We start from the raw sequence: 27,892 nt of genomic DNA, 5'->3' as shown, positions 1-27,892 counted from the left end.
GCGCCCCCCGCCCCGCAGCTGTTACGAGGGGTCCCCCCGCCCCCCCCTCTGCCGCCAGCCCCAGGGCCGAGTCGGGCCGAGGCAGGCCCTGGGGTGAGGCTGGTCCAAGGCCCGTCCGGAGCCGAGCGCCCCTGTCCTGGGGCGCGGATCCGCGGGGGGGGGGGGCGGGGGGGGGGCCGGCCGCGGCCCCGGCGCGCGATTGTGGCTCGCGGGGAGATCCCCGAATTTGAAAAAATAAATATAAATAAATACGCCCCACGCCCCTGCCGGCGGGCGCGGGGGAACACTTGGGGGTCGGCCCCCCGGGCGGGCGGGGGCGTCAGGCCGGGAGCAGCCACAGCTGGGGCCGGGCCGGGGGGGCGCCCGGGCCTGTCCGCACGAGGCCCCCTCGGCCCCGCGGAGCCCGGGACACGCGTTCTCGCAGCGCCCGCCGCGGCCGGGGCCCGGGGGTGCCGGGGGGCCCGGGGGGGCCCGGGGGAGTCCGGGGGCGCCGGGGCGGGCGGGCGGTCGAGGTCCCACGGCGGCGGCTCAGCTGGCCCAGGACTTGCGGTTCTCGGGGCGCCGCGGGCTGCGGTCGGCGGGGGCCAGCGCGGCGGTCAGCGAGGCCAGGCTGGAGGCCGAGCCCGACAGGGGGGCGCCCTGCGGCCGGGGAGCGGCGCCCCGCCGCCGGCCCGCGCCCCCCGCGCGCCGCACCCGGCCCGGCCGCACCAGCAGCCCGTGGCCCGGCGGGCACCTGAAGTACGTCCTCCCGCCGACCGAGCCGTCGTTCCTGCCTGGGGGAGACAGCGCGTCGGGCGGGGCCGGGCCGGGCAGCCCCGACCCCGGCAGGCGCGGAGGAGGGGGGCGGGCGCGGGGGGGGGGCGGGGGGCAGGCGCGGGGAGGGGTGCGGGGGGGCGGGGGGAGCAGTCCTTGGGGGGCCGGGGGCGGGGGGAGCAGGCCTTGGGGGGCCGGGGGCGGGAGGGGCCGGGCAGGACCCAGTGGCCGGGCGGGGCGGAGGCCCGAGGGGCGCCCTGCACTGTCCCCACTGCCGCCTCCCGCGAGCCCGAGGTCACCAAGGCCGTGTCCCCGCGACAGTGACCAGGACATGGTCAGAGGCAGGAGGAGGCCCAGGGCTGGGGGGCGGAGGGGTGAGGGGAGAGGGAGCACCACCCTGACCCCCAAAAGCCGGCCTCCCGGGGAGCGGGCTGGGGTGGGAGCCAAAGGCCACAGGGCGACACCCGCCGCCGGCGGGCAGCAGGCCCAGGGCCCCCGGCCTGCACACAGGCGTCCCCCCCGCCCCTCTGTGCCCAGCCTGGCCCCGGGGCTCCCTGAGGGCCTCCCGCCCCCACTCCCGCCCACTCTCCCCCCACCTGCAGGCTCAGCAGCCTCCCGAGTGTGTCTTGCGCCCAAGTCCAGCCTCACCCCAGGGGGCCCCCAGCCTCTCCTCCCACTGTCCTGGCCGGCTTGAGGGGGCCCGGCCCGCCCCTCCGGCCCTCGGCAGCGCCCGCCCGCTGCCCCCGCCCCAGCCCCTCCACCTCCCGCAGACCTGCGGACCCGCGCCCGCCTCCACCCGCCCGGCCCACCCGCTCTGTCCCACAGGCCTGACTCCCACGCGTGGTCGCACCGTCACCGGGAGCGTCGCTCCCGCGGGTGCCCGAAGCCAGCGGGTGCGCTGGGCGCGCCTCAAGTCCCCGGAGTCTGGAACAGCCGCCGGCCGGGGCAGCTGCTTGGTGACCTGCTGGCCGAGCTGCCGCCGCCAGCCCCACCCCTTGGATGCTCCGGCCACAGCCGACAGAAGCTCCTAACGCCCGGCATGGCCGGGGCGGGGATTTAAAAAGCACCCCAGCCTGCGCTCCCGTCATCTTCGCCAACCGCCTCGATTTTAGGACGGTCTTTGCCAAAATCATTTTTAAAGACTGACTGTGGCGGAGCGGAGGCGTCCCAGAGCTGGGAGGGGGAAGAAGGGAGGACCTGAGGTCTCGTGGGGCTCCCCCACCGGCTCCCCACTTCCCGCCAGGAGCGCTGGGCCCAGGCTCACTGTCCTCCACCAGGCTCCGGGCGACCTCCGGGGGCGGCCGCCACACGCGGCACCGCAGGGACCCTGGAGCTCGCACCCAGCAGCCCCGCGTCAAGTGCAGAGACGCCCGTGGCTGTGCAGGGGGCGGGGGGGGGGGGGGGGGCCTTTAAGCTTACAGCAGCTTGCAACTAGTGTTGGGCTTTCTCAGAAATTTCTGGAGGTTAAAAAAAAGGGGAGTTAAAATTTCTGGCTTTACCACGCGTAGGGCTTCTCGGGGCGTGGAAATGTCTAGTTTTGAACCTCGGCGACGCGGAGGCTCAGAGCGGTCAGGCCGAGCGCCCGAGGCCACCGGGGAGGACCGGCACCTCCCTGGGGCCCGGAGCTCGGACGCCGCCTCCAGGGCCAGAAGCCTGCCCCGAGCGGCCCTCACCTGCAGGCAGGTCCAGCTCCACTCCAATCCACGTGCCCTCCTGGAAGTCGGTCGGCCCGACGTACCTCACGATGCCCGTTTTGCTGGTGCCCACGGTAACGTACTCGCCCTCCTTGAGCCACTCTGGGACCTCGCTGGCTTCTTCAGAATCCGAGGAAACGTCCAGCTTCCCCAGGGCCTGGCCCTCGGAGCAGCCGTCGCCTGGCCCTGCCAAGGCCAGGGGGGCCCCCTCAGCGCCGGCGGGGCAGCTGGGGTCTCCGCCCAGCATGCGGGAGAACGACTTGAGCTCAGAGGAGGTTCGCACCTTCTGGACGCGGAAGGGAGGGGCTGAAGAGGCCGACAGAGGCAGGGGGTCTGGGGGCCGCTGTGCTTTGCTGGCGTCTGGCTCGCAGCTGCCGGCCAGCGGCGCCTGGTCCTTGGGCCGGCCGAGCTGCTGGGCGGCGGGGGACACGTGGCCCCCGTTCTGCTGACTGGGGGGCTCCTGGGAGGCAGCGGGGGGTCGGGGAAGAGTCGGGGAAGCGCTTGCCAGGTCCCGGTCCTGCCTCTCCGAGGAAACGTCCCTGGCCTCGGGCGCACCGTGGCCACCACCGCGAGCAGCTGGCCGAGGCAGCGCAGGCAGCTGGGCGGCAGGGCCTGTGTCGGCGCAGGAGGCAGCGGGCGGAGGCGGGAGCTCGGCCTCGGGGGTGACCAGGTAGAGGGCCGGAGGGGGCGAGCCTGGAGTCTGGGCCGCGGCGTCCAGGCCGGGAGCGGAGGCGTCTGACAGGGTGGCGGTGGACACGCTGTGGGAGAAGTACCCGCTGGAGGCCTCGCTCAGCGGGCTGGGGGGCCCGTCCGGACCGTCCGGAGTCTGCGAGGTGGTGGCCACAGGTAGCTGGAAAGGCCCCTTGGCTGGTCTGTCATGCACCCTCGTCCCCGGGGTGGTCTGCGCAGTCACCTCCGGGCCCCCCGCCGTCCCCGCGCGCGTCCCGGGAGCCTGCAGCGAGACGGGGAGACACGGGTCAGAGCTCGCCGCGAGGGGCGCGTTCCCAAGCAGCGGGCGGGTCTGGGTGGCAGCTGCGGCACACAGCGGCCACAGTGAGGAGGACGGGCCCCCACACGACCAACTCGGGCGCCAGACGCTGGGGTCACCGCACCTCAAACAGGCACTGGCTGCACCTCAAACAGGCACTGGCTGCACCTCAAACAGGCACTGGCTGCACCCTGCTGAGAGGCGGGCGAGACCCGGGCATCCCTTTCATGCCAACAGCCGTTTCAGAGGCCGCTGTGGTGCCGTGAGCGACAGTGAGGATCCTGTGGCCTCATCCCGTTCCTGGCACACGGCGCACAAAACCCCGGTACCCTCCTCCGGGACAAGAGCCACGGGGCGTCCTGAGCAGTCGCAGGGTGCGGTGGGCACCAGAGGTGATGAAATGGGGCAGTTTGTGACCGTGAGCGAGGGCTGGGGCTTCCCATCCCAGCCTCGACCTCCAGAAGGAACAGGCAGGACACACTCAGAGCCTGACCACCAGCGACTTGATCACTCGTGTCTGTTAACGAAGCCCCACGTCACCCCAACGGAGGGGGCCTGGAAGCTTCCGGTGGGTGACCACATGGAGATTTGGGGAGCCCGGAAGCTCTGAGGCCCTTCCATCCCTGACGCGGGACTGCTTGTCCTGCTGGAGGCAGGGGTACGGGGGTTGGGGAGTGCGGGGGGGGGGGGGGACAGAGGCTGCTGCTGGAGGCGGGGCGGGCAGGGTCGGGGCCTGGCCCCAGGGGCACCGGCCAGGAGGCAGCCAGCCCCAGGGAGGAGCCGGGGTGGGAGCTGCCAGCTGTTTCGGCTCCCACGTCACTGCGTCTGAGTCACCCCGGCAGACACAGGGCCCCTCTCGCGGGGGTGACGGCAGCACCGCCGTCCCAATGCCACCGTCCAGGGGACCCGCGGGGGGTCCTCCCTTGAGAGCCCCCGTCCGCCGGAGAACGTGGCAGATCTGTCTGTTTCGCTTCCGGAGGACGGGGGGAGGCGTGGCGAGGACGGGAGGCGGCCTGGGGGCCGCGCGCGGGCGCCGGTCACAGAAAGAAATATGCTTTCCAATATTTACGGAAAGATTATTTATATTCCAGGAATGGCCGTTTTCCATTTGAAATACAGGATTTATTTGAACTGGGAAACAGCCGAGATCTATAAGTCTCTTACAGTTACTTGGCTTAACTCCGCAGTGTGATAAATCACGCATTTTCACGTGCACTGTCATCTATGCTCCTGTCTCGGGGGGCCCTCCCTTGCCACAGGCACACTTCCAGGGTACGGCATGAACGGCACCTCTTGAGATTAACGGCCCATTTTTGTGATGGATCTCTAGGCTGCAAAATTTGCGAAATCCAATAGATCAATAACTGTCACTGGCATAAATACTCTAAAAGATTAGGCAACCCTTCAATCATTTGTCTTTTGCAGCGTGCGCGTGGTTTATTTATTCTTCTCTACTTTATCTCCACCAGCACTGGCCGAGTGGGGAAGAAAACAAACACAAGCCCAAGAACATCTGAACAACAGCCACGGCCCTGCCAGACATGGGGCGTGGCCCGGCCCCTCTGGGCGCGTCCCCCGTGGCCAGATGGCAGCTGCCGCCAAGGGCCCATGCGGCCGGGCCCCGCCGCGCCTCCATTCCAGTGCCGCACCCGCGGGCTTTCACCACATGGCCCAGCAGCGGGCTGCTGAAGGCCTCACCTCAGCCGGGGGCCTGCGAAGCCAGGGGCCAGCCAGGGCACGGGGCGAGGGAGAGCCCGAGCGGCAGTGGCTGCGGCCTCCCTCTGGGCCAGCGCCAGGCAGCGCCTCCCCAAGCCCCGCGGCGGCCGCCCGGACTCAGCCGCAGGCATGCGGGACACGGCGTCCAGGAGCAGAGCCCTGGTTGCCACGCTCAGCTCACACCCTGACCACTGACATTTCCAGAGACTTCCACGAGGGCCCCGACTGAGCGAGGCCCAGCCCGGAGCAGTGCGCCCCTCGGGCAGGCCCTCCGCGGGGCTGGCGTGGGGTGTCCCACTGGCCTGGGCCCCAGCTGCCTTGGGGGGCTGCCGTGAACACCCCACAGGAAGGAGAAGGGGGACTTCACGGAAGTCTGAACCGTCTTCCAGACTATTTGGCCTTTTGGGGGCTGTTGTTTTCATAAATAACATCTCCCCAGGAAGACGTGGCGGCGTCTCCGGAGAGAATGAAGGCGCCGTGGGAGAAAATAGATTTGCTATTCATAAGATCAGAAGTGCTGTTGATCTGTGGGAGATCATGAGAGACTATTTTCTCCCCAGCTTAGCATTAGTCTTTTCACGCTGATATCATGAATCAGAATGAAATGTAAAACTGAGAATTAAGCAAACACTCAGAATAAGGAGATTGTTCTGTTTATAGAAATCGCCCTTGCCGAGCAGCGGGCTATTAGAGCAGCCGCCGACATTAGCAGCCGAGCACCTAAGCGTTCAGCAATCATATGATTAACAAGTTGGAAATAGCCAAGTGCAACAAGGAAAACAGGGAGAGACGGTGACCCACATTGCAGTTAATTATCCACACGGGGAGGCTAAAATAAAAAGCCGAGGGTGTGGGTGCGCCAAGTATAGCCCGGGCCACCCCGATGTGGGGCAGCCGCGGCAGGCGCCCTGCTCGCAGCGACTCACCTCCGCCATCCTTGTCACCCCCACATCCGGGAGGGCCGGCTGCACCGTGATCCGGGGCACGGGCTGAGGAGACAAGCGAACGGGGGGGATGTGAGGGACGGGCCAGAACAGACCCCAGAGCTCCGCACCGACCGGCACGGAGCTGGGGGCCCCGGGAGGTGAGCCCGGGGAGGCTGCGCTGGGTGTCCCTGCCCGGCGGCCTCGAATCCACCTTCGCTCCAAGTCACTGCGTGTCACCTGACGAGGGAAAGCCCGAAACACTCAGGGCCCGGCCAGCCGTGTGTGCGGGGGGAGCCTCGTCCTGCGGAGCAGGCTCCCACGGCCTCCTGGTCCCCACAGCCCAGAGAGATGCGGAGGCCTCTGGTCAAACTAGTGTCACAGTTTCAAGAACCTACTGACACGGCCCACGACGCCAAGGGAGGCCTCGGATACCGAGAAATGAGACATGGGGACCCCAGAATCCAGACTGCCCCACGACACGAGACTAACTCAGCTGAAATCAGCACCGCGCCTGTGCTGACGCTCACCCACACTCAACTCCATGCAGCTGGGTCTGCTCTCCCAGGGGAACTGGGCCGCAGACACAGAAGTGGGGGTCACTTGGATCGGCTTTGGGCAGGCGGGGGAGTCACACTGCGCTGGTGCTGGAGAGAACCGGGGGCGGAGGCGGCATGAGTGGGCCCAGGCGGAGGACACCGCGAGGCCAGAGCAGAGTGGGGCGCAGGCAGGCAGGGGCGGCTGAGCCGAGCCTCCATTCACCTGCCCCTGCCGCCCCTCTGCCCTACGGAGCCGCTCACGCTGCCCCAGGCCCCGGGGAGGGAGACCCGTGAGCTCCTCTGACAGGCGCGCGTGGGCGCAAGTGGTGGTGGCAACTCGCCTCACAGACGGTGCATCCGTAACCCCGGAGACCCGCTGGGGAGACCTGCTCACAGGTGCCCAGAGCCCCAGCCACAGCAGGGGGAGGCTGCTGGCCTCGGGCGCTGGGCCATAGAGGCCGGACACAGGCCACGGTGCTCCCAGGAAGCGGGGATGCCGGCTGGGGGAGCAGTGTGAGTGGGCACCAGCGCCTGTGCACATGGGGGTCCTCAGCTTTTGACATTTGGCTGTGCCCCAAGACAAACCCAGCAAGGGAACCAAAATACCCACAAATACACTGAAATCCTGAGTGTGCCCTCTGCCCTCTGCCCTTCACACCAACACACACGCCCAGGTGCACACGGAGCGCACAGACCTGCTCTCAGCTCCCCGTGCAGGCGGGCAAGTCACCTCCTATTTCAGCAGCTCAAAACATTTCAGATCATAAGTTCATTAATCCTTACGACACATCTGGTAACTATTAATAAAAATGACTGCAAAGTATTTTGCAGCTATAAATACTAAGGAGCAGCCCCAAGGGACAAGCAAACCTAAGTATAATCATCTGCATTTCTCACCACTGGAGCCGGGCTCAGAGAGGTACCTAGCGGTGATGCCCCCAGGCTGTCCAGGGGGAGGATGACCAGCCTCCTCACGTCGCCCCCCCCACCACGGCCCGCGCGGGCTCCGGGCCCCACGATGACACACGGAGGCGGTCTGGAAGGCCCCAGCTGCAGTCAGCCTCGCCGCCTCGGCAGGGCAGAGACCCACACTCTTGCCTCGCTTGGCCTAGCAGCCCACCCTGAACTCCGAACACACTGCTTTTCCAGAACCTTCCTCACACCTCCTCCCCCTAGAGTCAAGTTCCACCGCGGAATCTGATTTATTTTTGAGTCTCCACTCGGGCACCCTCGCTCCTCCGGAAGTGCAGATAGAAATGCCAGGCCCAGACACACAGCCCAGCACCTCGGACACGCCCCTCACCCTGCCCAGGAGGACCCCGACTGCTCGTCCTTGAAGGGCGGGACCAGGTCTCATTCATCTCTGTCCTTCCTAACACAACAGCCTGCGCTTGCTCAGGAATAACAAGTAAGTGAACAAATGGATGACTCACACGTGACGGGAGAGGGGAGTGTGCACTTCCACAGAACTGAGAAAGTCAGACATCCCAATGGGGGTAAAGGGGAGGACAGCAGGTGAGGCTAAAACCCACCCCTTGGCTCGAAAACCTCCCCGACATCTTTTTTTTTTTTTTTTAAAGATTTATTTATTTATTTACACAAGCACTGGGCACAGTCAGAAGCGCGGGAGGGTGAGAGAATCCACCAGAGCCAGAGAGGGGAGCAGAGCAGGCAGAAGGACCGAAGCACACTGCTGAGGGGAGCAGCGGGCGGCAGGAGAGGTCTGCGCGCCATGTGGGACCCTCGCCGGTGGCCGGGGATCAAACCTGGTCTGCAGAGGCTGCGGGCAGCTTCGCAGCCCAGCGCTCAACCGCTGCGCCACCAGGGGAGGCCCCGACATCTTATTTTCTGATGCACTTTTTATTGTTTAAGAATAAACCTTTCTAATAATTGTGTCTTACCATGAATTTGACAAATTCTTCCAATTCGTTTTGTAATGATTCCTAAGTTAACATCATGCTCACACTTTTTGTTTAACCCCGGTGATTTAAACTCAAGGATGGAATGTGGGACGAGACATACGATTTACTCTCTGCTACAGACAACCAGTTGCCGACCTTCGCAGTCTCACTGCTGGGGTGAGGGAGCTGAGGGGCCGGGCCTGCGACTGTCCCTTGCTCTTTGATCCGACAACAGTAATAAGCCGTGGGTGTCATCAGACATGTACGATCGCCTCCAGATCAAGACTGCGATAACCTAATCAATAGAAAACTGCTTTTCAAAGGTTATCTTCATCAGAGGTGAGTGGTCAGGCGGGATGAAGGGGCCGGCAGAGCTGAGGAGGACAGGGCCCAGCTCTAGCCACCATCTGCCATCGGGGCGGCCACCCAGCCGGCCCCAGTGCCAAGGGTGCCCATGATTTTCCCTCTGGCTCCCCAGGCTGGTCCGGACAGGGTGTATCTGAGTGATGGTGCCTGACGGCTGTGCTACATATATTAATGGATCCACCATCCTCTGTGCAAAACTGGTCACTCTGGGGCCGACCTCTGGAAGGTGGTGGTCCAGCTACCCCAGTTCTCTAAGCTGGGCCTCCAGGGAGGCCCATGCTGCCCACCTCCCAGGCCCCCTACCCCTGGCACTCCACCTGCCGCGTGCCCCTTCGGATCAAGGCATCCAGGCAGCAATGTGTTGAGCCCAGGAAGGTGACTGAGATCCCTCGTGAGGTTTGTGAGCACATTCAAGAGAAACTTCCAGGCTTAGCCTCCTCAGACCTCCCTCCAAACGGCAGTCACAGAAGCTTCTCTGACCAGAATCTCACTGTGGCACCCCGGCTGGCAGGAAGCAGAAACGGGGGGTGGGGTGCTGCTCGTGCCCCGACAGCTGAACCCCACAGCACACCCACAACTCCTTCAGGCCACAAATATTCATTTGCTGTTTTTAATTAAATCCTGTGCGATCTCCTCAGATCACAATCAAGCATAAGATGCTGCTTCTCAAACACAAACCCCAGCTCTGCTCTGACCAGGCCAGGTCCTTGGTGCTCAGCGGCCTGCGCCCTCCACACTGCCCTGGGGGCCCCTCCAAGCTGGCTGGTGTCACCGAGGAAGTGAATTTCTTATTTACTGTATTTTCACTAATAGTAGGAACCTTTAAAAATTAAAGTGGGGCCTCCCAGGGTGGAGCGCAGCACTGCGAAGCTGTCCACAGCCTCTGCAGCGCAGGTTTGATTCCTGGCTGGCCAGGGAGATACCCACATGGCGTGGCAGACCTCTCCTGCCGCCCGCTGCTCCCCTCAGCAGTGTCTTCGGTCCATCTGCCTGTTCTGCTCCCTGCTCTGTCTCTGGTGAATTCTCTCACCCTCCAGCACCTCTGACTGTACCCCAGTTCTTGTATAAATAAACAAATCTTTAAAAAAAAAATTAAAGTGCCTGGAAGTAGGTTTGAAACAGCATGGGCATACGGGTCTCCATTTTCAACTGCAAATTTTATGAACTCTAAATGCAGATGAAGTGTTTCCGATGGGACTTTAGCTACTGAATGGAGAAGTGCTAGAAATGTAAGATGCACACCTGACTTCAAGGGCTGAGCAGAGGAAGAAAGCTTGGGGCCACCTCCACCAGCTTTAGAGTAACGACTCCAGGTTGAAAGGACATGACGATGAACAGACTCGGCCAAGTAAGGCCGACGAGTGACATTAACCTGACCTGCTGCTTCTATCTCAAGGCGGCTACCAGAACTTCTAAACCCGCAGAGGACCCATGGTAGCCGCACCCTGTCACAGCAGACCCTGCACAGTGCGCCCGACCTGGCACCTAGGAAGGGCAGGCGCGTGTCTGGGGCTGGCAGGCCATGGCCACCCTGCCGCGGAAGCCTGTCTGTTGTCTTATAAAGCACTCCCGTCGGCTCAGCACCTTTTTAAAACAATGAACAATTTTATCTAAAGATCGAAAGTTTCTACTTGTGTTTATCAGGCCCAAAGCCGTTCAGGATACAACGTTAATTCCATTTCCTACCAAGTAAGAAAACGTCTATTAATTTGCTTGCTCAAATTAATAGATGCCTGGGGATGTGGGGCGGGTACGTGCGTCAGAGACAGACACTCAGGGCCAAACATCGGATCTTCCGATTTAATTTTAATGACACAAAACCACTAAAAAGCCCATTTCTTATCAAGTAAATGACTTGATGGTGGATAAAAGCGAACAAGACCATCTAAACAGTCTCCCATTTCATTATTTAGTCTAATTTATGACTACAGGTGGAGAATTTTAAATACTAATATTTTCTGGAATTGTCAAGAAAAGATTCAGTCTCTGACTTTTAGAATTTAGCTAATTTTAAAGTATCCACATAAAAATTGTTAAAACTTACTTCAATATTTATGTGAAGAAAACAATTTATACTTTTAAAAAGAGGATGTCATATTCACTTCAGCCAAAATGAAGGTCATTAGCTTTTCAAGTGTCCATAAGGAAGATAAACCTTGACCTAAAACACAAAATACTTTTGAATTGAGGAACTTTTAGGAAGGATCTTAATCTAGTTCACCATCTGCTTGATATCCCTTTAAGAATGTTTTTATATTTTGTCTTTCCTTTGTGATATGAAAATTACATGAAATTCAAACTTCAGGGCCTCCCTGGTGGCGCAAGGGGTTAAGCACCGCACTATGAAGCAATCCGCAGCCTCAGCAGCACAAGTTCTATCCCCGGCCAGGAAGAGACCCACATGGCGCAGCAGACCTCTCCTGGCTCACCCGCTGCTCCCCTCAGCAGTGTATTTCATCAGTCTGCCTGTTCTGTTCCCCACTCTGTCTCTGGTGAATCCTCTCACCGCCCACCACATCTCTGGCCTGTACCCCAGCTCTCGTATGCATAAATAAATAAATCTTCTTTAAAAAAAAAAAAAAGAAATTCAAACTTCAGGATTATCAAGTTTTACTGGATCATAACTGGGCCCGGGCCCACTGATTTAGAATCTAAGGCTAGTTTTACAGACTTGGATGACCTGTGAAGCATACAGTATTTACTCTCCAGCCCTTTACCAGAAAGTCTGCCAACCCTGGTCTAGAGAATCCTGTTTATGATGCTAATTTCTGGAAAACGGCTGGTAAGCTGAGGCCTCTTCAGCCGACTCTGTCCTGCTTCGTACCTGAATTATTTTTCACTTCAGCTTCTAAGCCTGATTCCAAAGACAAGTTGTATCTCTGAATGTGTCACTATGCTGTCGACACATTTCTGGGGCCCAGATGACAGCAAATGTCAGGATTCTGGAAAACTAAGGGAAAGAGACTCCCCTCACAGAAGTAACAGTGCCTGAGGGTTTGCACGCAGAGCAACTGAACAGAAATCACTTGCCATGAACTGTTTAAGTCTCCAGAGGCCTGGGCAACCTCCTGTGGCTCATTCAAGAAGGGACAGCCCCATTACATGGATATGCTCACTGGGGGTGGAGGGCACTAAACTACAGGGGGAGACACCCTATTTCCTGAGGAACCCAAATAGGAAAACTGAAGGCTGGCTGGCCAGGACTACCTTCTTCTCGTTTGAGCTGACTGAGGCATCCTTAGCCCAGACACAAGAGAGGCGTTTCCAGGCTCACTTTATAAAGGGAGGCCAAGTGAGATGCGCTGGAGGCAGCATCTTTATGCACAAGACAGCTAGTGGCCGTCTGTCCCTCCCGCTTAATATGTGGGACAATCACTGGTGCGAAAGGTGTAGGCTGGACAGCAGCCCCTCAGCAGAGTCCCCAGGGGAGCGGGCACACTCACAGGTGGGGGCATCTTCCTCTCCGGTCACTGCTGAGATGGAGAGAAAGGCCCTTGGCTACCAGGGCATCCCTGAGGGGCGGGCAGGGGCGGGGCAGCGCTCTGGGGTGGGAATGGAATCTGACCAGCACTCCTGAAACCCCCCGCAGGAGCCCCGAAGGTGGAAGTGCTCGAACAGCTTCCTCTGAACACAAACTTCTAGATACATGAAAAAAGCTATTATGCCGAATTAATTCAATCTAACTAATTAGAGAGCAGGAAGTTCCTTCAATTATTTTATGTGCTGTCTGAGAAACACACTTGAATATGAGTGCAGATTTCATTAATTGCAGTTCATTATTTTCCAGATTAGTTACTAAACTCGCATCAGAAGGTCAAAGCCAGCAATTTTGTCAGCTGCCACCTCTTTCACTGTAGTATCTTTGCACTTCTGGAACTCAGACAGAAATTGATTACAAACAAAAACAAATCTCCATAAAAATGAGAAACCTGCGTCTTTATGAATATGCGCAAACCTGAAGGTTTTGTAAAATGTAAGAATCTGTGGCTTTTAATCTTGAGGATAAACTGTTTACTTCCACCTTACAGGCAAAATGCATGAATATTCCCCAAGTTTTGAAATATAATGCCCAAAATATAATGATCTGAGAACCGTTGGATCCAAAGTACAAGTTAATAAACATTCATCTTTTCATTAGAGTTTCACGTGGTTTCGTGTTTGTATCCTCACTCGAGGGAGGGAATTGAACATTCTTGTTGAAAATGTCAAGGACACTCTGATTAAAAGTTTTTTTTATAATAATTGTTCCCTCATTACACAAATTCTGCCTCCCTTCCATCTAATCTAACAAAGAAAATATGGGCAATGACTGGTAGACACCAGACCTTTCTCTTCCTTGTTCTTATCTGGATCATTTTTATATCCTCAAAATCTTCCTGTCTTTAAAAAAGAGAGATGTCAGAACCCCCGGGTGTTCTAGAGCCCTGCTCTCCAACGAACCCTTGTCCCTACCCAGTGCTGCACTCTCTCTGTTGGTTTCCTTTCTGTCGCCCTGTGACTTCAGCGGGACTGTCCTGACACCTGCCACCCACCTCAGGGTGCCGCTGCCCTGGGGATGCCTGCCCTGCCTTGACCACTGTTTGCTCAAACTATAAATAGCTCCCTTAATCCGTCCTCATAAATCATTTCTGACTGTATTCCCTAAATAATTACAAGTGGTCAATGGATTCTAGTAGTAGTATATCCAGAAGCATGTGCAATAATTGAGGTCCACTCCAGTAGTCAAAGATGGGGGGTGGGGGGGGCAGTGCAGAGGGTTGGGGAGATTCACGGGAGGGGCAGAGTGCAGGGGGTTAGTGCAAGGTGCTTTATGATTGTGATTATTTCTGACAAGTAGTTTAAGTCTCCAAACTGAACAGGACAAAAGCAAAAAGGAGAAAGTTCCAGTATCTTTCATGATAGGCACATGAGAAATGGCTTTAAAAATGAAGGAAGGGCCTCCCTGGTGGCACAAGGGGTTAAAACGCAACCTATAAGCAATCTGCAGCCTCTGCAGCACAAGTTAGATCCCCGGCCAGCCAGGGAGCAACCCACATAGCACAACAGACCTCTCCTGTCTCGCCCTCTGCTCCCCTCAGCAGTGTATTCCAGTCAGTCTGCCAGTTCTGTTCCCCACTCTGTCTCTGGTGAATCTTCTCACCCCCTCCCCCCAAGCTTCTGGCCTGTACCCCAGTTCTTATATGCATAAATAAATAAATCTTTAAAAAAATGAAGGGAGAAAGTTGGGGTGGGGTAGAAATAAGAGGTGCTACCAGGCTTGGCTGCTTGTGACCCTGCATGTCTCTGGATGTCCACACCGGGGATGTGTGCACATCTGGAGCAGGGCTACCATCTACCTTGACTCTGCCCTTTTCTAATGTTAATGCAACACATCCTCCCTGCACTGCGGAATCTGCCCAGATTTCTCTTGGGTTCTGCGCAGATTTCTATTGTTCTGGGCTCTGCTTTGATGTCCTGACAACTACCATTTCTTGGTCCGATACTGCTTATTATTTAACAATTAGTTATATGGATATGAAAGCACTCACAGGCGTGAGCAGCAAACAAAACAGGACCAACACATAGGGAGGGCTTCTCTGCACTCCTGGGAGGAGGGCAATGCCGCTGCCAGGCCAGCAGCCAACAGCATGGCTTAGAACATTCCTCAACATGAGCTCTTTTTGGTTTTCTAAGTCGTCCAACGAGGGAAGGCCTTGGACAAATGTCACTCATCGCCATAACGAACCTAACAGAGGCGTCACGATCTCCCTGGAGAGGAGAATCTGGGCCAGCTGGGAAGGACTGCCCTGCCGTGGCCATGGGCGTGGAGCCTGGGCTCTAGCTGAGCATGACAGGGTCTTTCTGAGGCTCCTCCCTCCCCATAACTTGTGGTAACAGCAGAGAAAGCTGGAGCAGAGTGGTTGGGACAGTCGACCTTTATGCTGGAGGATCTGGAAGGTCCGCAAGGAAGGGTCAGGGTAGACCATCAAAAAAGGAACCTCCACTTTGAGGTAGCAAGTCTGGTTTTCCAGGGAACAGGGTGAGCTTATTGTTCTAACAAGCAGGAATGTTGAAGGCCTACAGGTGAGGCGTGAAGACTGCTAGAAGCCACTGGGTTAAGAAGCCATCCCCCACGTTACTGAAGGGCTGTTTCAGCAGACAGGTGGGCGTGCAGATGAGAGAGTCACCAGAGAGAGTGGGGAGCAGAACAGGCAGACTGACTGAAACACACTGCTCAGGGGAGCAGCGGGGAGACAGAAGAGGTCTGCGGCGTCCTATGGGTAGCTCCCTGGCTGGGGATCAAACTCGTGCTGCAGTAGCTGCAGATTGCTTCATAGTGTTGACACTTAACCCCTTGCACCACCAGGGAGGCCCCGATGGGCGTGCATTTCTGTAGGTGGTAAGTGGTTGGGAATAAACAGACCATGAGCAGAAACGAACAGTAATGTCTGGGGTGTGTGACATGTGAGTGCCTAACTGATGCAGGAATGAAAAAGGAGAACAGGCAGTTAGAGCTCCAAGGCCAGGCTTAGGGGCAATGTCTGGTTTGGGGAGAGCAGTGTAAGCACTGCCAGGAAGCCGTGCGACACTACCCAGCGTTAGGGTTCAAAAGAAAGAGGAAACAAATTGTCCCAGAAAAGACAAGTGAGAAGGACTGAGCGGTAGCGGGGAAGCCAGGCCGAAGGCAGAGGCTGCGTGGGCTACAGTGGCTCCTGCTGCCCTTGAGAAAGGGGAGTGGAGTCCCCCTGAGTGGAGTCGGGGGTTTGCAAACCTACCGGAGTGTTTTAGCTCCACCATTGGGCAATGTTCATTAAAGCCGATTTCATATTTATATTTTCACTTACTTATGATACATGAATTGTCTGGGACCACTTTCCCAACCTCTGTTCAAAAAAAAAGTTAACTGAATGAACAAATATTGCTTAAGCTGCCTTCAAAATACTTCGAAGCCATGGCTCTCCACCGGGACGTCTCCAGGGGCCCTCCCCAGCAGGGCTGCGCTGACACGCGGTGCCCTCGCGAGCCGGAAGAGCCACCGCTCACTGGCACTGCAGGGAGGGGTTCCTTACTGCGCCAGGCGACTCGACGTCAAAAACTCAAAGTAGGGCCTCCCCAGTGGCGCAGTGGTTGCACGCTGGGTTGTGAAGCTACCTGCAGCCTCTGCAGCACCAGTTCGATCCCCGGCTGCTCCCTGGCCACTGGAGGAGGGTCCCGCAGACCTCTCCTGCCGCCCACTGCTCCCCTCAGCAGTGTACTTCGGTCCTTCTGCCTGCTCTGCTCCCCGCTCTGGCTCTGGTGAATTCTCTCACCCTCTCACGCTGCTGACTGTACCCAGTTTTTGTATAAATAAATAAGTAAATCTTACAAAAAAAAAAAAAATCTTACCAAAAAAAAAAAAACCTTTAAAAAAAAAAAAAACTCGGGCCTCCCTGGTGGCGCAGAGGTTGAGCGCTGGGTTGCGAAGCTGCCCGCGGCCTCTGCGGCGCCGGTTCGATCCCAGGCTGCTCCCCGGCCACCAGAGGAGGGTCCCACATGGCGCGCAGACCTCTCCTGCCGCCCGCTGCTCCCCTCAGCAGTGTACTTCAGTCCTTCTGCCTGCTCTGCTCCCTGCTCTGGCTCTGGTGAATTCTCTCACCCTCCCGCGCTTGACTGTACCCAGTGCATGTATAAACAAACGGACAAACAAATAAAATAAATAAATAAATAAATAAATAAATAAATAAACATGCCTCTATTAAAAAAAAAAAAAAAACTCAAAGTAGTTTCAAAAAACTGTTTTGGGGACGATTCATTGACTTTAATGCTGTTCCAATTTCCCTCAACTTAGATAACTGTCTCTATTGAATAAGCAGCCAAAAAACCTTGGTCATCCAACTTCAGTGTGAGAAGGATTCATCAGAGATGCCCCCACGTACGGGTGATGAGGTCAGGCCACGCTTCCTTTGACACCTATTTTAATTAAAAGCTACATGAAAATTCTAACACAGACAATCCACGAATCACACTTTGCACAGCAGCACTGGTGTTTAGAAGAGAATGAGGCAGGTAGGAACATACCCTTGGAAAAACCACTTTCGCTGACTCCAACCCCTGCTAAGTATTAAACTGGCTATTTTTTTTAGCTCACATGGTCACAGATTCATGTTCATAATTATCAAGCAACTGTTATGTATCTAGCTAAGTGTGGTTTACACATTTCCAAAATCTCAAAGTTTACTTTTTATCCACTCTGTGTATGTGTATGCTCATGTGGATGCACAATGCTAAGAGGAAAAACTCTATGTCTGCACAGCTGCCTTAGAAAACGAGTAACATCAGCCTTGAATACACATTCACAACCTCCAAAAACTCTTCTAAATAGTTAGACGGTCTCAGACAGGACTCATCTGCATTGCTGCCACTGGAATGCTAAGCAAATGGGAGAGGCTGATGGCCAAAGAGCTATTTCAACAACTGAACTTGCACTCTCTTTTGTGTTTTTGAATGAGTATAAATAAATCCTCATTTATCATTTTCTGCTGAATTCACACCTCCAGGAAGCTCCCTTCACCCTTCTCCCTCACATAAGAACATTTTCCTGATTGTCTGGGAAAGCTTTTAATGTTTCTCAAAAACTTATTCTAAGGCTGGTTACAAGGTTTTAAGAAAAAAGGGAAATAAGACCAGCAATCACTCTTAATAGTCTAAGTGAAAGAACAAGTAAACCACGGCAGAGGAAACAAGGGGTTGAGAGGGAAGGACGGTGATGATATCAAACTGTTTGAAGCAAGAAATGAAATCAAGAATTAAAAATAGAATTACATTTGCTGTTTGGCAATACACAAACACCACTAAGTGCCCTTCATAAATTTTACTATTGTTGCTCTAAGTGATATTACCATGAATCACATTAGTCGTGTACTTGGCATTTTTTAAAAGCAAGGAGGAGAGTGTCAGTAAGTTTAAGCAGCTCTGTTATCTCTGATGAGAGTGGAGGAGAAATTATCGCAAGCTTTTACTGGGCCTAAAAGCCCGGTTCTGAAGCCCCCACCTCCCCCTTGCGCTGGCCCTCGCATTCTGCCTCAGCTAACTCGGAGCATAGTCTCACCAGCAATCTATTAGGAAAAGGCTCACGGCTGCTTGGTACCTGATGTGCAAAGGGCGATGGCTGTTTGCCCTTCTTCTCGTCACGGAGGGGCAAGAGAGACTTGAGGAGCTTTGGCATCTGTATCTGTGGCATCAAGGATTTCACAGGGTTCAAGGAGATGCCTGTGTGGTCGATGTCTGCCAGCAAGGTTCAGAGGCAAAGAGAGAAAAGAAAAAGCAGTGAAACAAAACAATTTTTTAAAAGCCAAAAGTTGGTTTTGTGAGATTAAGAAAACTGGTAAAATTGTGGCAAGAGTATTCAAGGAAATCAGAAAGGGAAAAAAAAGATCTGTGTCAGAGTAAAAGGGAACATCACAACGGACCCCACAAATACTGCAAAAAGGGAGCACTGGAACATGTAGGAAAGGCACCTGAACTGTGATAGAAAGTTCCCTGAGAGCCTGGCTCATGGAAACTGACCCAAAAAAAAAAAACAAAACCCAACTCTACATAGAAGAAATTGAAGTCATAATTTAAAAGCTTCCCACAGAGAAAATTCTAGACCCAGATAGTGTCACCAGGAAATTCTGCAAAACGTTTAAGGTGAGCAGAAAACGTCTCCTGAGGTGTTTTATGGGATCGACACCGGCCTGTCAAGGCTTTCTCGGGAAGAAGGACCTTTGTCATTGGACATAAGCACAAACCCCTTTAGCCAACACTAGGCATGGAGTCGGGCTGCAGACGTAGCCTAGGGGTGCGGGACAAGTCAACATTCCCGGTCAGCGTGCAGCATGGCCCGGCAGCAGGAAGACAGCCCAGCCACCCAGCGCCGTAGCCTGGCAGAAGACCCCATTTAAGCTCTTCCAGAAAGAGGCTCAAATTCCTGGACAGTGACTGACAGTTAGGGCAGGACTTACCTGGATCGAGGGACTGGCCATTTGGGGGCCTGGGAGGGGACGGGTCAGCCGGCGCGGCTCCTCTGGCAGCGGCTATTTGCGACACGTCCTGTTGACTTTCCCACCGGCCCTATTAACAACAGGACAAGCCCCGCCATTTTTATTTCAAATTAATTACCAAAAAGTTTAGATATTTATGGGAAAAGGCCACATGTTGAAAATGCTCTGTTCCTGCACATAACATGTCACTTGTGATGACTGAAATGCCTTCATGGTATCAGTTTCCCTGAGGCCACTGCCGCCTCGCCGGAACACCCTCCAGTTACCACGTACAGCCTCCAAGTTCCATCCTACCTCCTGTGTCCCTGCTGCTTCCACACCACACGGCTCTCTTAGCCATTTCTCAGGGATGTCTTAAGTTCCGCTGTTCTGCCCCTTTTTCCTGGTACCTTATGACTCACAAGTCAAACAAGAAATCAGAGCAGCAAATGTTCTCCACGTGACGGTGAAAGCAATATAAACCAACGTGTACGGAATGCAGAGAGAAATAAGGGCAAGTAATGAAACAGCATAAATAGTAAGGCAAGGCCAAAAGTTGGTGCTGTGAGATTAAGAAAATGAATTAAACTGTGGTGAAAGTGTTCACAGAAAACAAAAATGGTCCTCACAGAGTAGAAAGGATGCTTACCTGGGCCCAGGACAACACCAAGGCTCCAGAAACACCCACCCACACACGAGCCCCGAGAGCAAAAATTCTAGAACAGTCCATGACTAACAAGCACTAAAGACACGTTCCAGTTAAGCCCACGAGTCATCACAAGTCGTGGGCGTCTCTGAGTTTCCAGTCCTGAGGACTCACCGAGCAAATTCCCTCTGGCTGACGCCCCCAGATCTGGAAGGATTCCCCTGGACTCACCCCCTGGACTCCTTCCATCCTGCGGCGCATGTCCACTCTCATCAGACATGAAGCCTGGGTTCCGGGTGCAGCTGCCACCTCCCCGCACCACCCCCCAGGCAAGGGAAGGCCATAAGTGTCTCCTGTTCAGCAAATGTCCTTAGCCTGGGGCTGCAGAGCCACCCCTTCCCTGAAATGGGGGAAGGAAGGAAGGAAGCGCCAGGTAAATGGGCTGCAGGAGGAGACGACTTTGGGCCCATGAACATAAAGGAATCGGGACCCCTGGGCCTTTACTTCTCTTTTGACCCCAGCTGCAACACGGCAGAGCGTGGTGCGAACCCGTCTTTAGTTCTGGCCACGGCGGTCTCCACCCCACCATGTGGGTCTTAGTGTCTCTCAAACTTCAGAATCAGCCCCCATGGGAAAGGCACAGGAGGAGAGTCAGGCTGTTCCCAAACCAGCCTTCTGCTGGGTGGGAAGGTGGGTGTTGAGCAGCGGAAGGGTCTGGCCGCACCTGCTGGCTTCCCGTGGCCGTGGCCGCACCTCGCACGCGACATTCAAGTTTCCCGTAAAGAGGTCTGTTTTTTCTCAGGGAAGTGACAAGGAGGCAAATAAAGAGAAGTGCAAGTGACACACCAGGTCCCAGGGCGGCTTCTAATGCGGCTGAAGGAGTGACTCATACTTGGCCACACTAAATCACTGCAGTTTTCAAGGAGACAATGGAGCCAAACCAGCATGCGGGTTTGTTGACTGAATATCTGTTAGGGCTTTGGCTGCTTTTGATTGCATAAAAACTCCTGTGGGAAGACGGGCACGCTGTCTTACTGACGTATGAAAAACACCACTTTGCCTGAAAGGACACTAGCGATTCCAGCACTTATGATGACAGTCCTGCCTGTGCTGTGAGGTCTCACAATCTAGCCAGCTGGGAAGACCGGCTACCTGCTGGCACCCGGCCGGAGGGCTGTTTCACCAGAGCCATTAAAAGCAGCCTTACTGTGACCAGCGTCCCCCAGGAAAAGCTGCATCACTGCAACAGGGATGTTTTATTTCTGATGGAAAAGCTAATCTCAAGAGCAGTTTCCTTAAGGCCCAAAGGTAAATTTAAAAGTTGGGAGTAGTAAATCAAATTCAGTTTATCTTTAGATTACATGCAGCAAAGATAAGATCCTCTGGGGTTGGGGGGGGGGGGGCGGCCACCTTTCCTGAGCCTCAGGTCAACTGTGAGATGGTTCAGAATCTCTGAGCATCCTCTCACCTCCTTGGAAAGCCTGTCCCACTGGACGCCCGGCCCGGCCCCCCTGCCACGACCTTCACTCACTTTGTCCCCAACCAACTTTCTCCTGGGAAACCTAGGGGGGAAAGGCGGTGCTGAACCAGTCCCAGAGGGGCTCCCTGCTTCTAAGCATCATTCAACTACCTGAATATTCAGTGTTGGCCAGAACTAAAGACGGGTTCGCACCACGCACCACGCACCACGCACCACCCAGGAAAGATTCCATCATGTGTAGCTCGGACCTGGCGGTCAAGAACGGAGCAGCACACACAGTGATGCGAAGGGAGAAGCCGGACACAGCCCACACAAGCCTGCAAAGTAACTAATGTGATCGCCATCTTCTGTTACCTCAGAACACATCTCTGAACATTGTCAGCATCACCAAGTTCAAAACTGGACTCCACACTGGACTGTCTTGCATGTGACCCCAAGATAGTCGTGTTGGCAAAGGCCTGTGGAGCCCAGAAGCCAGTGCCCAGGGCCCTCACCCTCCCGGCTTTGAGGAAAAGTGCTCCTGTATTGACGTATGTAATGTATTTACACACAATTTATGGATTCATACTTCATAACCACTGGTTACAACTCCTCACATTCCAGAACCTTCTGAATTTAGAAAATGGTCCCTTTTTTTTTTTTGAAAGATTTATTTATTTATCCATACAAGAGCTGGGGTACAGACCAGATGCACAGGAGGGTGAGAGGATTCACCAGAGACAGAGCGGGGAGCAGAACAGACAGACTGATTGAAAATCCACCGCTGAGGGGAGCAGCGGGCGCGACAGGAGAGGTCTGCGCGCCATGAGGGACCCTCGCGGGTTGGCTGGGATCAAACCCGCGCTGCAGAGGCTGCGGGAGAAGACGGTCCCTTCGACAGGTCAACACTTTGTGGTGTCAGACCCAGGCAGCGAGGCGCTCTGGAAGGGAACCGTACGCTGACGGCAAAGTTCCGTCCACAAAAGCCGGGTGCAGCAGGCGCGCGGCCGCCAGCGCAGAAGCTGCCTTGGGGGGCGGCGGCAGGGGTCCTGGTGGCGGGCGGGCTGCGCCCCCAGCAGGAGCGCCCGACGGGGAGTCAGCTCTCCCCGCATCTCTGAGGACGGACGGACGGACGGAGGCGGGCGGCCCGAAAGGAAAGGAAACCACGGACACGTCTTTCAGGGACGTCTGTCACACGCCAGAGCAAACGCGGCGCGAGCAGGCCTGGGCTCCCCCGCCCACACTCGGCTGCCTCCTCAGGCAGGGCATCTGCTCACAGGAGCCGGAACCCCGCAACACCGAGAGGCTCAGCGGGGAGCCCCTTCCGACCTCGCCCCGCGGGGCCCCCCCAGGCCCGCTTCTCCCCGCACGGCTCCGCGCCAGCCCTGCGGCTCCTCAGGCGCGGGAGCGGGTCCCCGTCGGCGCCCCGAGGCCAAGCTGTCCACGGCCGCCCCCCAACCCCCGCGAGCCGGGCCAGACAGCGTCTCCCGAGGCCGCGCGACGCCCCCCCCCCCCGCCGCGAACGGGCCCCTCCCGGCCCGCCCCCCTCCCCCCCTCCCCCTCCCCCTCCCGCCCGAGCCGCTCTGGGGTGCCCACCCCACCCCGCGGGCTCCTCGGGGCAGCGGGAGGGGAGGCGAGGGGAGGCGCCCCCGCCGGGCGGCCGCGGCCCCGGGGCCCGGGGCAGAGACGGGTCCCCGGCGTCCAGCCAGAACGTTCTGCGGAAAACGCTGTGTTTACGGTTGAAACCGACAGCCCGGCGGGCTCAGAGGCTCCCGCGGGACGACCCGCCTCGCCCAGAGCCCCCACGCCCCGGCCGCGGGAGGGCGGCGGCCCCGGCACCCGCAGCGACCATGCAGCGAGGCCGCCCGCGCCGGGTGACCTGGGCCTCGGCGGGGAGCCTGGCTCGGCAGCTCACGGCTCTTTTCCGTAGGTTTTTATAAAGAAAATTTCAAACACACAGAAACTGCAGAATAATTAACGGTAACAGGGAGCACGCGGCACCCCACGCGGCTTTCACAGATGCCACGGCCGGCCAGCGTCCACCCTCGGGCGCCTGGCCCCTCAAACAGTGATGAAAAACCCACGCGCTAAACCCCGTTGAGCAGGAAAAGCTATAAAACCAAGGAAATAAATTAATCCCAGCTCACAAAATCACCGTTCCTTATTTTCTTTCCTCTGACAAGTAATATTTACTTTTACGTATAATGTTCTTATTTCCCGTAAACTTTCAATCACCACATCAATATCTTAGTATTAAAAATGTGATTTGAAGTTTCTTTTTCTGATAGGAACAGGAAACACATTTCTCAGTTTTTTAATGGAGGTAACATTTGGCGCCCCCCATCAGGTCCCACCACCGCCATGCACCCACCCCAGAGCACCCACAGTCCAGCAGGAGGGGTTTCTTAAACAGAAATGATCAACCTAGGCAGCAAAATTGTTTCTTAGCCCCTAAAAGGGAGAGCAGTCAGTGGGTGTAGTCCACCTTCTTCTAACTGGCATGGGCTCTCAAGCACTTCCCAGCCAACCTCACATGGCCTGGAAGAGTCGGGGCGCCTGGGTGTGCAAGGGGGAGTGGGCGGTGTGGGGTGGGGGCCTGCGTGGAAAGGACACGCTTAGACACACTGACCTTGTTGCTGCCCAGGCTGCTGGAGGGGATGAGATCCTGGCGGCTGCCGGACAGCTGTGGAGACAGCAAAGAGGGGTCAGCCTAGGGCGGAAGCAGGACAACCCCGGCCCGTAAGCAAGGTGCGAAACTGCACCCACCAAAAGAGGGGCGGGCAGAGAGGCTGGGGAGCGCAAGAGGGGGAGCCGGACTGTGGCCTCGGGAACACTGTCAAGGCACGACTTTTTCACTGGATTAGTTACCAGCAACTTGAAGCAGGAGAGTTAGATAAGCCTGGGCGTGGAGTTCACACCAGGGCAACAACTGGCCGGCACTGGGCACGGCTTGGCCTGCTGGTGGCCGCCTGTCCTGAGCAGGCGGCTGGTGAGTCTGCGTGCCCAGACCAGGCCTCCTCTCTGGCTTCTCACTTACAAAGTACCTTCAGCCCAGGCATCCCACATGGCGAACCTCTATGTGTGTCATGTGTTTTTAATACATCACGTTCTGAAGGAACAAGAAAGTATTTACCTGAATTAAAGGGACATTTCTTACTGTCTGAGTCCAACTCAATGGTCCCAACCTCTCAGCCTGAGGCCATGAGGGATGTGACTGGGTCCCTGAGGGCACACGTGCCCTCCAGCTTGGCAGACGCCCTGTCTCACCACTGTCCCTCAAACACTAAGCCGTGGGGCAGCCGCTCAAGACCACAGTGGCTCTTACTGGGGTAAAATGACACAAAGGTGGGACAGCGCTCAGATCTGCATCCTTATCATAAGCAGGGAGGCTAAGCCACAGGACACTGCCTGGCTCCCTGTGAAGAGTCATCTGTGTGTTTAACATGCAAATAAATTCTATCACTAAAAACAAAAACAATAGGGCAGTGTTACGGAACAAACTTAACTTGTTTAACTCATTTATATAGCCTGTGAGCAACTGAGTTTATAAACCTTGTCCAGACTTCTCCTCAATTTAAAAGTAATTAAGTTAAGCCCAGTAAATTTCGACTGCATGCCCTAGGCACTTGGCTAGTTTTGCTTGAGTTCAACACTCATTCACCGAGCCCCTTTGTGCCAGCGGTGGAAAGTGAAAGGAGCCACCTGCAGGGTCCTGACATGTCCAGGCCCCGGTGTCAGCCTGGCGGTTGACAGGCCTGCACCGAAGGGCGAAGGTGAGGGTGGGGAGGGGTGTCAGCTCAGAGGAGGAAATGGGGTCTGACATGCGATGTGGAGGACGGATGCGTTGCCGAGACAGGGGAGACGGCAGGCGAGAGAGGTGGCCCAGCAGAGACAGGCCTGAATGGCTCACCCGGTTCACGTTGGGAGAGCTGATGCTCCTCCGGCTCAGCTTCCCCTTTCCTGTCAGCTGCTCCTTCACTGCGACTTCCTGTCAGCAAGAAAGCACACGGATTAAACGCTGGCCCAGAGTCCCTTCTCACGCGGGCCTGATACCACCCCCCACACAGTCCTCCTCCCTAAAGAACGGCTGTTGCCTCACAGGACACAGGAGCCCAGCGCCCGCGCCCGGGGACACCCAGGGACAGGGCACCTGGACCACGTATCACCTGCCGCGTCCCAGTGAAGCTAGCCCGAAGTGAGTCCCGGGGGAAGGCAGTGAACATTCACACATGCGCTTTTATCTTTTATTAGCATTTTTGGTAAATAAATAAATAAATAAAGCTAAAAGGAAAGTGCACATGTTGCTAGGTGAGCTGAGGCTTAGGGTTTCTAAGGGTCGGGTTCACTGGCACCTCTGTGACCACACCCTAAGGTCAGAGCCCTCAAATCCAGTGAGCAAGGCAGGGCCTGTCCTACCTCGTCATGAGGTGTTTCCCACCAACAGTACTGGCCATGAGGAGTTAAATATTTTCTATCCCTTGGCATCAAAGCAACTAGATTCCACCTTGTGTCTTGGGAAAAAGTAACTTTTCAAAAACAGCATTAAAGACAGCCCAGGCAAGCTTAAACTACAGGATCACGCTCTGCTGGACAGTCTTGAAAAGTCTCAACACAACGACACCATCAAGGGCAGTGAGTGGGGCGCAGGTGAGGCCCGTGGCTGGCCCACCTGGCGGAGCCGGTCCAGAGTGAGGAGGTTTTCCACGGCCAGCACGCTCCGGAGGTATTTCTCAATATAAGCCTCTGAGTCAGCAGAAGCTGTGCTCCCAACGTTAGCTGCCATTCTTGCTAATGTTTCCCGTTCCTCTACTCCCTGGGCATCCTGGAGAATGGAAAGTTATATATTAACATCAAGTGCGTTGCTGTAGAAAACATGCTAAAAGCTTCTTGATCTATACAGACACATACAGAGATTTCTCAACTAACAAATGGGATGTATTCCAAATTTCCATTTTAAAGTCAGCATCTGGAGCTCCGAATGCATTTTCCCTCAGAAACACGCCGTAATGGCAGTTGGGCGAGTGGGTGGGGCCAGGCCAGCGCAGTGGGGCCAGCCGTGTCCAAGCAGGCCAGTCTCTATCAGGTTCCCACCACAAACAACACTGCTGGCTGGAAAGAACCTGGTGGACTAGCCGGAAATACGGACCCTAACCTGGGGAACCAGAGGATGAAGAAGTGGGGTGAGGCAGGCCAGAGAGGAGACAGGCAAGGGGCCGAGGATGCCATCAAGAAGGAGGCTTGGGTTGCACCCTCCTCGCTTAGCAGCCTTAGGACGTATCCAAAACGCGCAGCTTCTACATGGTTTGGATCCTGAACTCTGGGGCAGCAGAGGCCAGTGGCTGGCACCAGCACCAAAGGAGGCAACAAAGCCAACTGGCCTTGCTCACAGGCAGAGCCCAGCCCTGGCCCTGGCCCTCTGCACACAGACAGGACTTTCACAGGGCAGGGAGGGACTCTGAGGGTTGATTTAATTATCCCAAGCAAACTTGGTTCGTGGCAGGTTATTCTCAGGGAAAACCTACTTTATTTACTCATGAATTTGTTATAATGATGTCAAAAGCTATAGAACATACATTGGTGAGCCACAGCCTTGTAAGATGCTGTCAACTATAAGAAAACACAATGTTTTATATACCACTATGGAGGAAAAAACCCACTGAATAGTTCTGTGATATTGATTATAAGACATTCTAACTTCAAAGAAATTTTAGAACTTAAATGAGGGCCTTCCTGGTGGCGCAGGGGGTTAAGTCTAAGCACAATGAAGCTATCCGCAGGCACCGCGGCACTAGTTCCATCCCCAGCCAGGTTGCTAAGCCACGTGGCGCAGCAGACCTCTCCTGTCTCCCCGCTGTTGCCCTCAGCAGTGTATTTCAGTAGATCCACCTGTTCTGCTCCCCACTCTGTCTCTGGTGAATCCTCGCCCTCCCCCCGCACCTCTGGCTTACACCCCAACTCTTGTAAATAAATCTTAAAAAAAAACAATGGGCCTCCCCTGGTGGCGCAGTGTTCAGCGCTGGGCTGCAAAGCTGCCCGCAGCCTCTGCAGCGCCGGTTGGATCCCCGGCCGCTGGTGAGGGTCCCACATGGCATGACAAACCTCTCCTGCCACACCTGCTGCTCCCCTCAGCAGTGTATTTCCATTAGTCTGCCTGTTCTGTTCCCTGCTCTGACTCTGGTGAATTCTCTCACCCTCCCGCACTTCTGACTGTACCCTGTACCCAGTGCGTGTATAAATAAATAAATCTTTAAAAAAATAGTAATAAAATAAAAGACAACATTATTAAAAAAAAAAGAAAAAAAACAAAAACTTAAATGAGTCTTATCTAAAATATGGAATTTGGCTTAAGTTCACTTTTTTTTTTTTTTGTCTCCTTAGAGACTTTTAATAATCTGGAAAGGAAGGCTCATCTTCATTTTGTAGGTGAGGAAAGAGGGAGGCCAGTGCCAGCCTGAGGTGAGAGGGAAACAGGCCTCTGACTTCCGGTGGCCTGTCCTCACCACACAACACAGAAAACTCGGTGTCTGAGGGGACAGACGTTATCGTGGTTTTATATGAAGGGGGAGAATTGAGTCTTGATAAACAGTGGCCATGTTACGCACACCTGCCTGACCGAGGCCTCGGACCCCTGGGGTGGGATGGGAGGGGGCTGTCAGTCAGTCCTGGCCCTTCCTGAGGCTGGATAGATAACTTCCCTCACCACCGGTTAGCCTGTCCTGCTTTAGGCTTCACAGAATGAAATCCTGCTGTCGTGACATCTTTCACTCAGTCTCACGGTTCTGAGGCCCCTTCACCCGGCTCCTTTCCTCACACAGCCGGTAACGGGCCGAGGCGCCTTCGCCCCTTGACGGCTGCCCGGGCTGTTTCCAGTTTGAGGGTGTCTCGCTTCCTGCTCCCCTGGCAGACAGCATCCCAGGGGTGGGGGCA

The 27,892-nt window shown here is 55.9% G+C and overlaps 1 protein-coding gene across 2 annotated transcripts in view; it reads right to left on the bottom strand.

The window, feature by feature from the left end:
- Positions 1 to 528: 528 nt before the first annotated feature.
- Positions 529 to 27,892, bottom strand: part of KIF13B (kinesin family member 13B) — a gene marked incomplete at both ends in the record, with an annotated part of 127,182 nt that continues 99,818 nt past the window's right edge. The window contains 8 exons of one of the 2 annotated variants that reach the window (XM_084232303.1): positions 529 to 773; positions 2,427 to 3,399; positions 6,078 to 6,140; positions 17,987 to 18,108; positions 18,825 to 18,951; positions 23,595 to 23,648; positions 24,876 to 24,953; positions 25,635 to 25,787. In XM_084232303.1, coding sequence (XP_084088429.1) covers positions 529 to 773; positions 2,427 to 3,399; positions 6,078 to 6,140; positions 17,987 to 18,108; positions 18,825 to 18,951; positions 23,595 to 23,648; positions 24,876 to 24,953; positions 25,635 to 25,787 — 1,815 coding nt within the window. Of the gene's footprint in view, positions 774 to 2,426; positions 3,400 to 6,077; positions 6,141 to 17,986; positions 18,124 to 18,824; positions 18,952 to 23,594; positions 23,649 to 24,875; positions 24,954 to 25,634; positions 25,788 to 27,892 lie in introns of both variants that reach the window. The other variant, XM_084232304.1, reaches the window with a different exon arrangement.

The sequence above is a fragment of the Talpa europaea genome (assembly GCF_964194135.1).
Source record: "Talpa europaea genome assembly, chromosome: 4".
NCBI lineage: Eukaryota > Metazoa > Chordata > Mammalia > Eulipotyphla > Talpidae > Talpa > Talpa europaea.
Note: the sequence above shows the minus strand (reverse complement) of the source record. Positions and strands in the feature narration are given on the sequence as shown.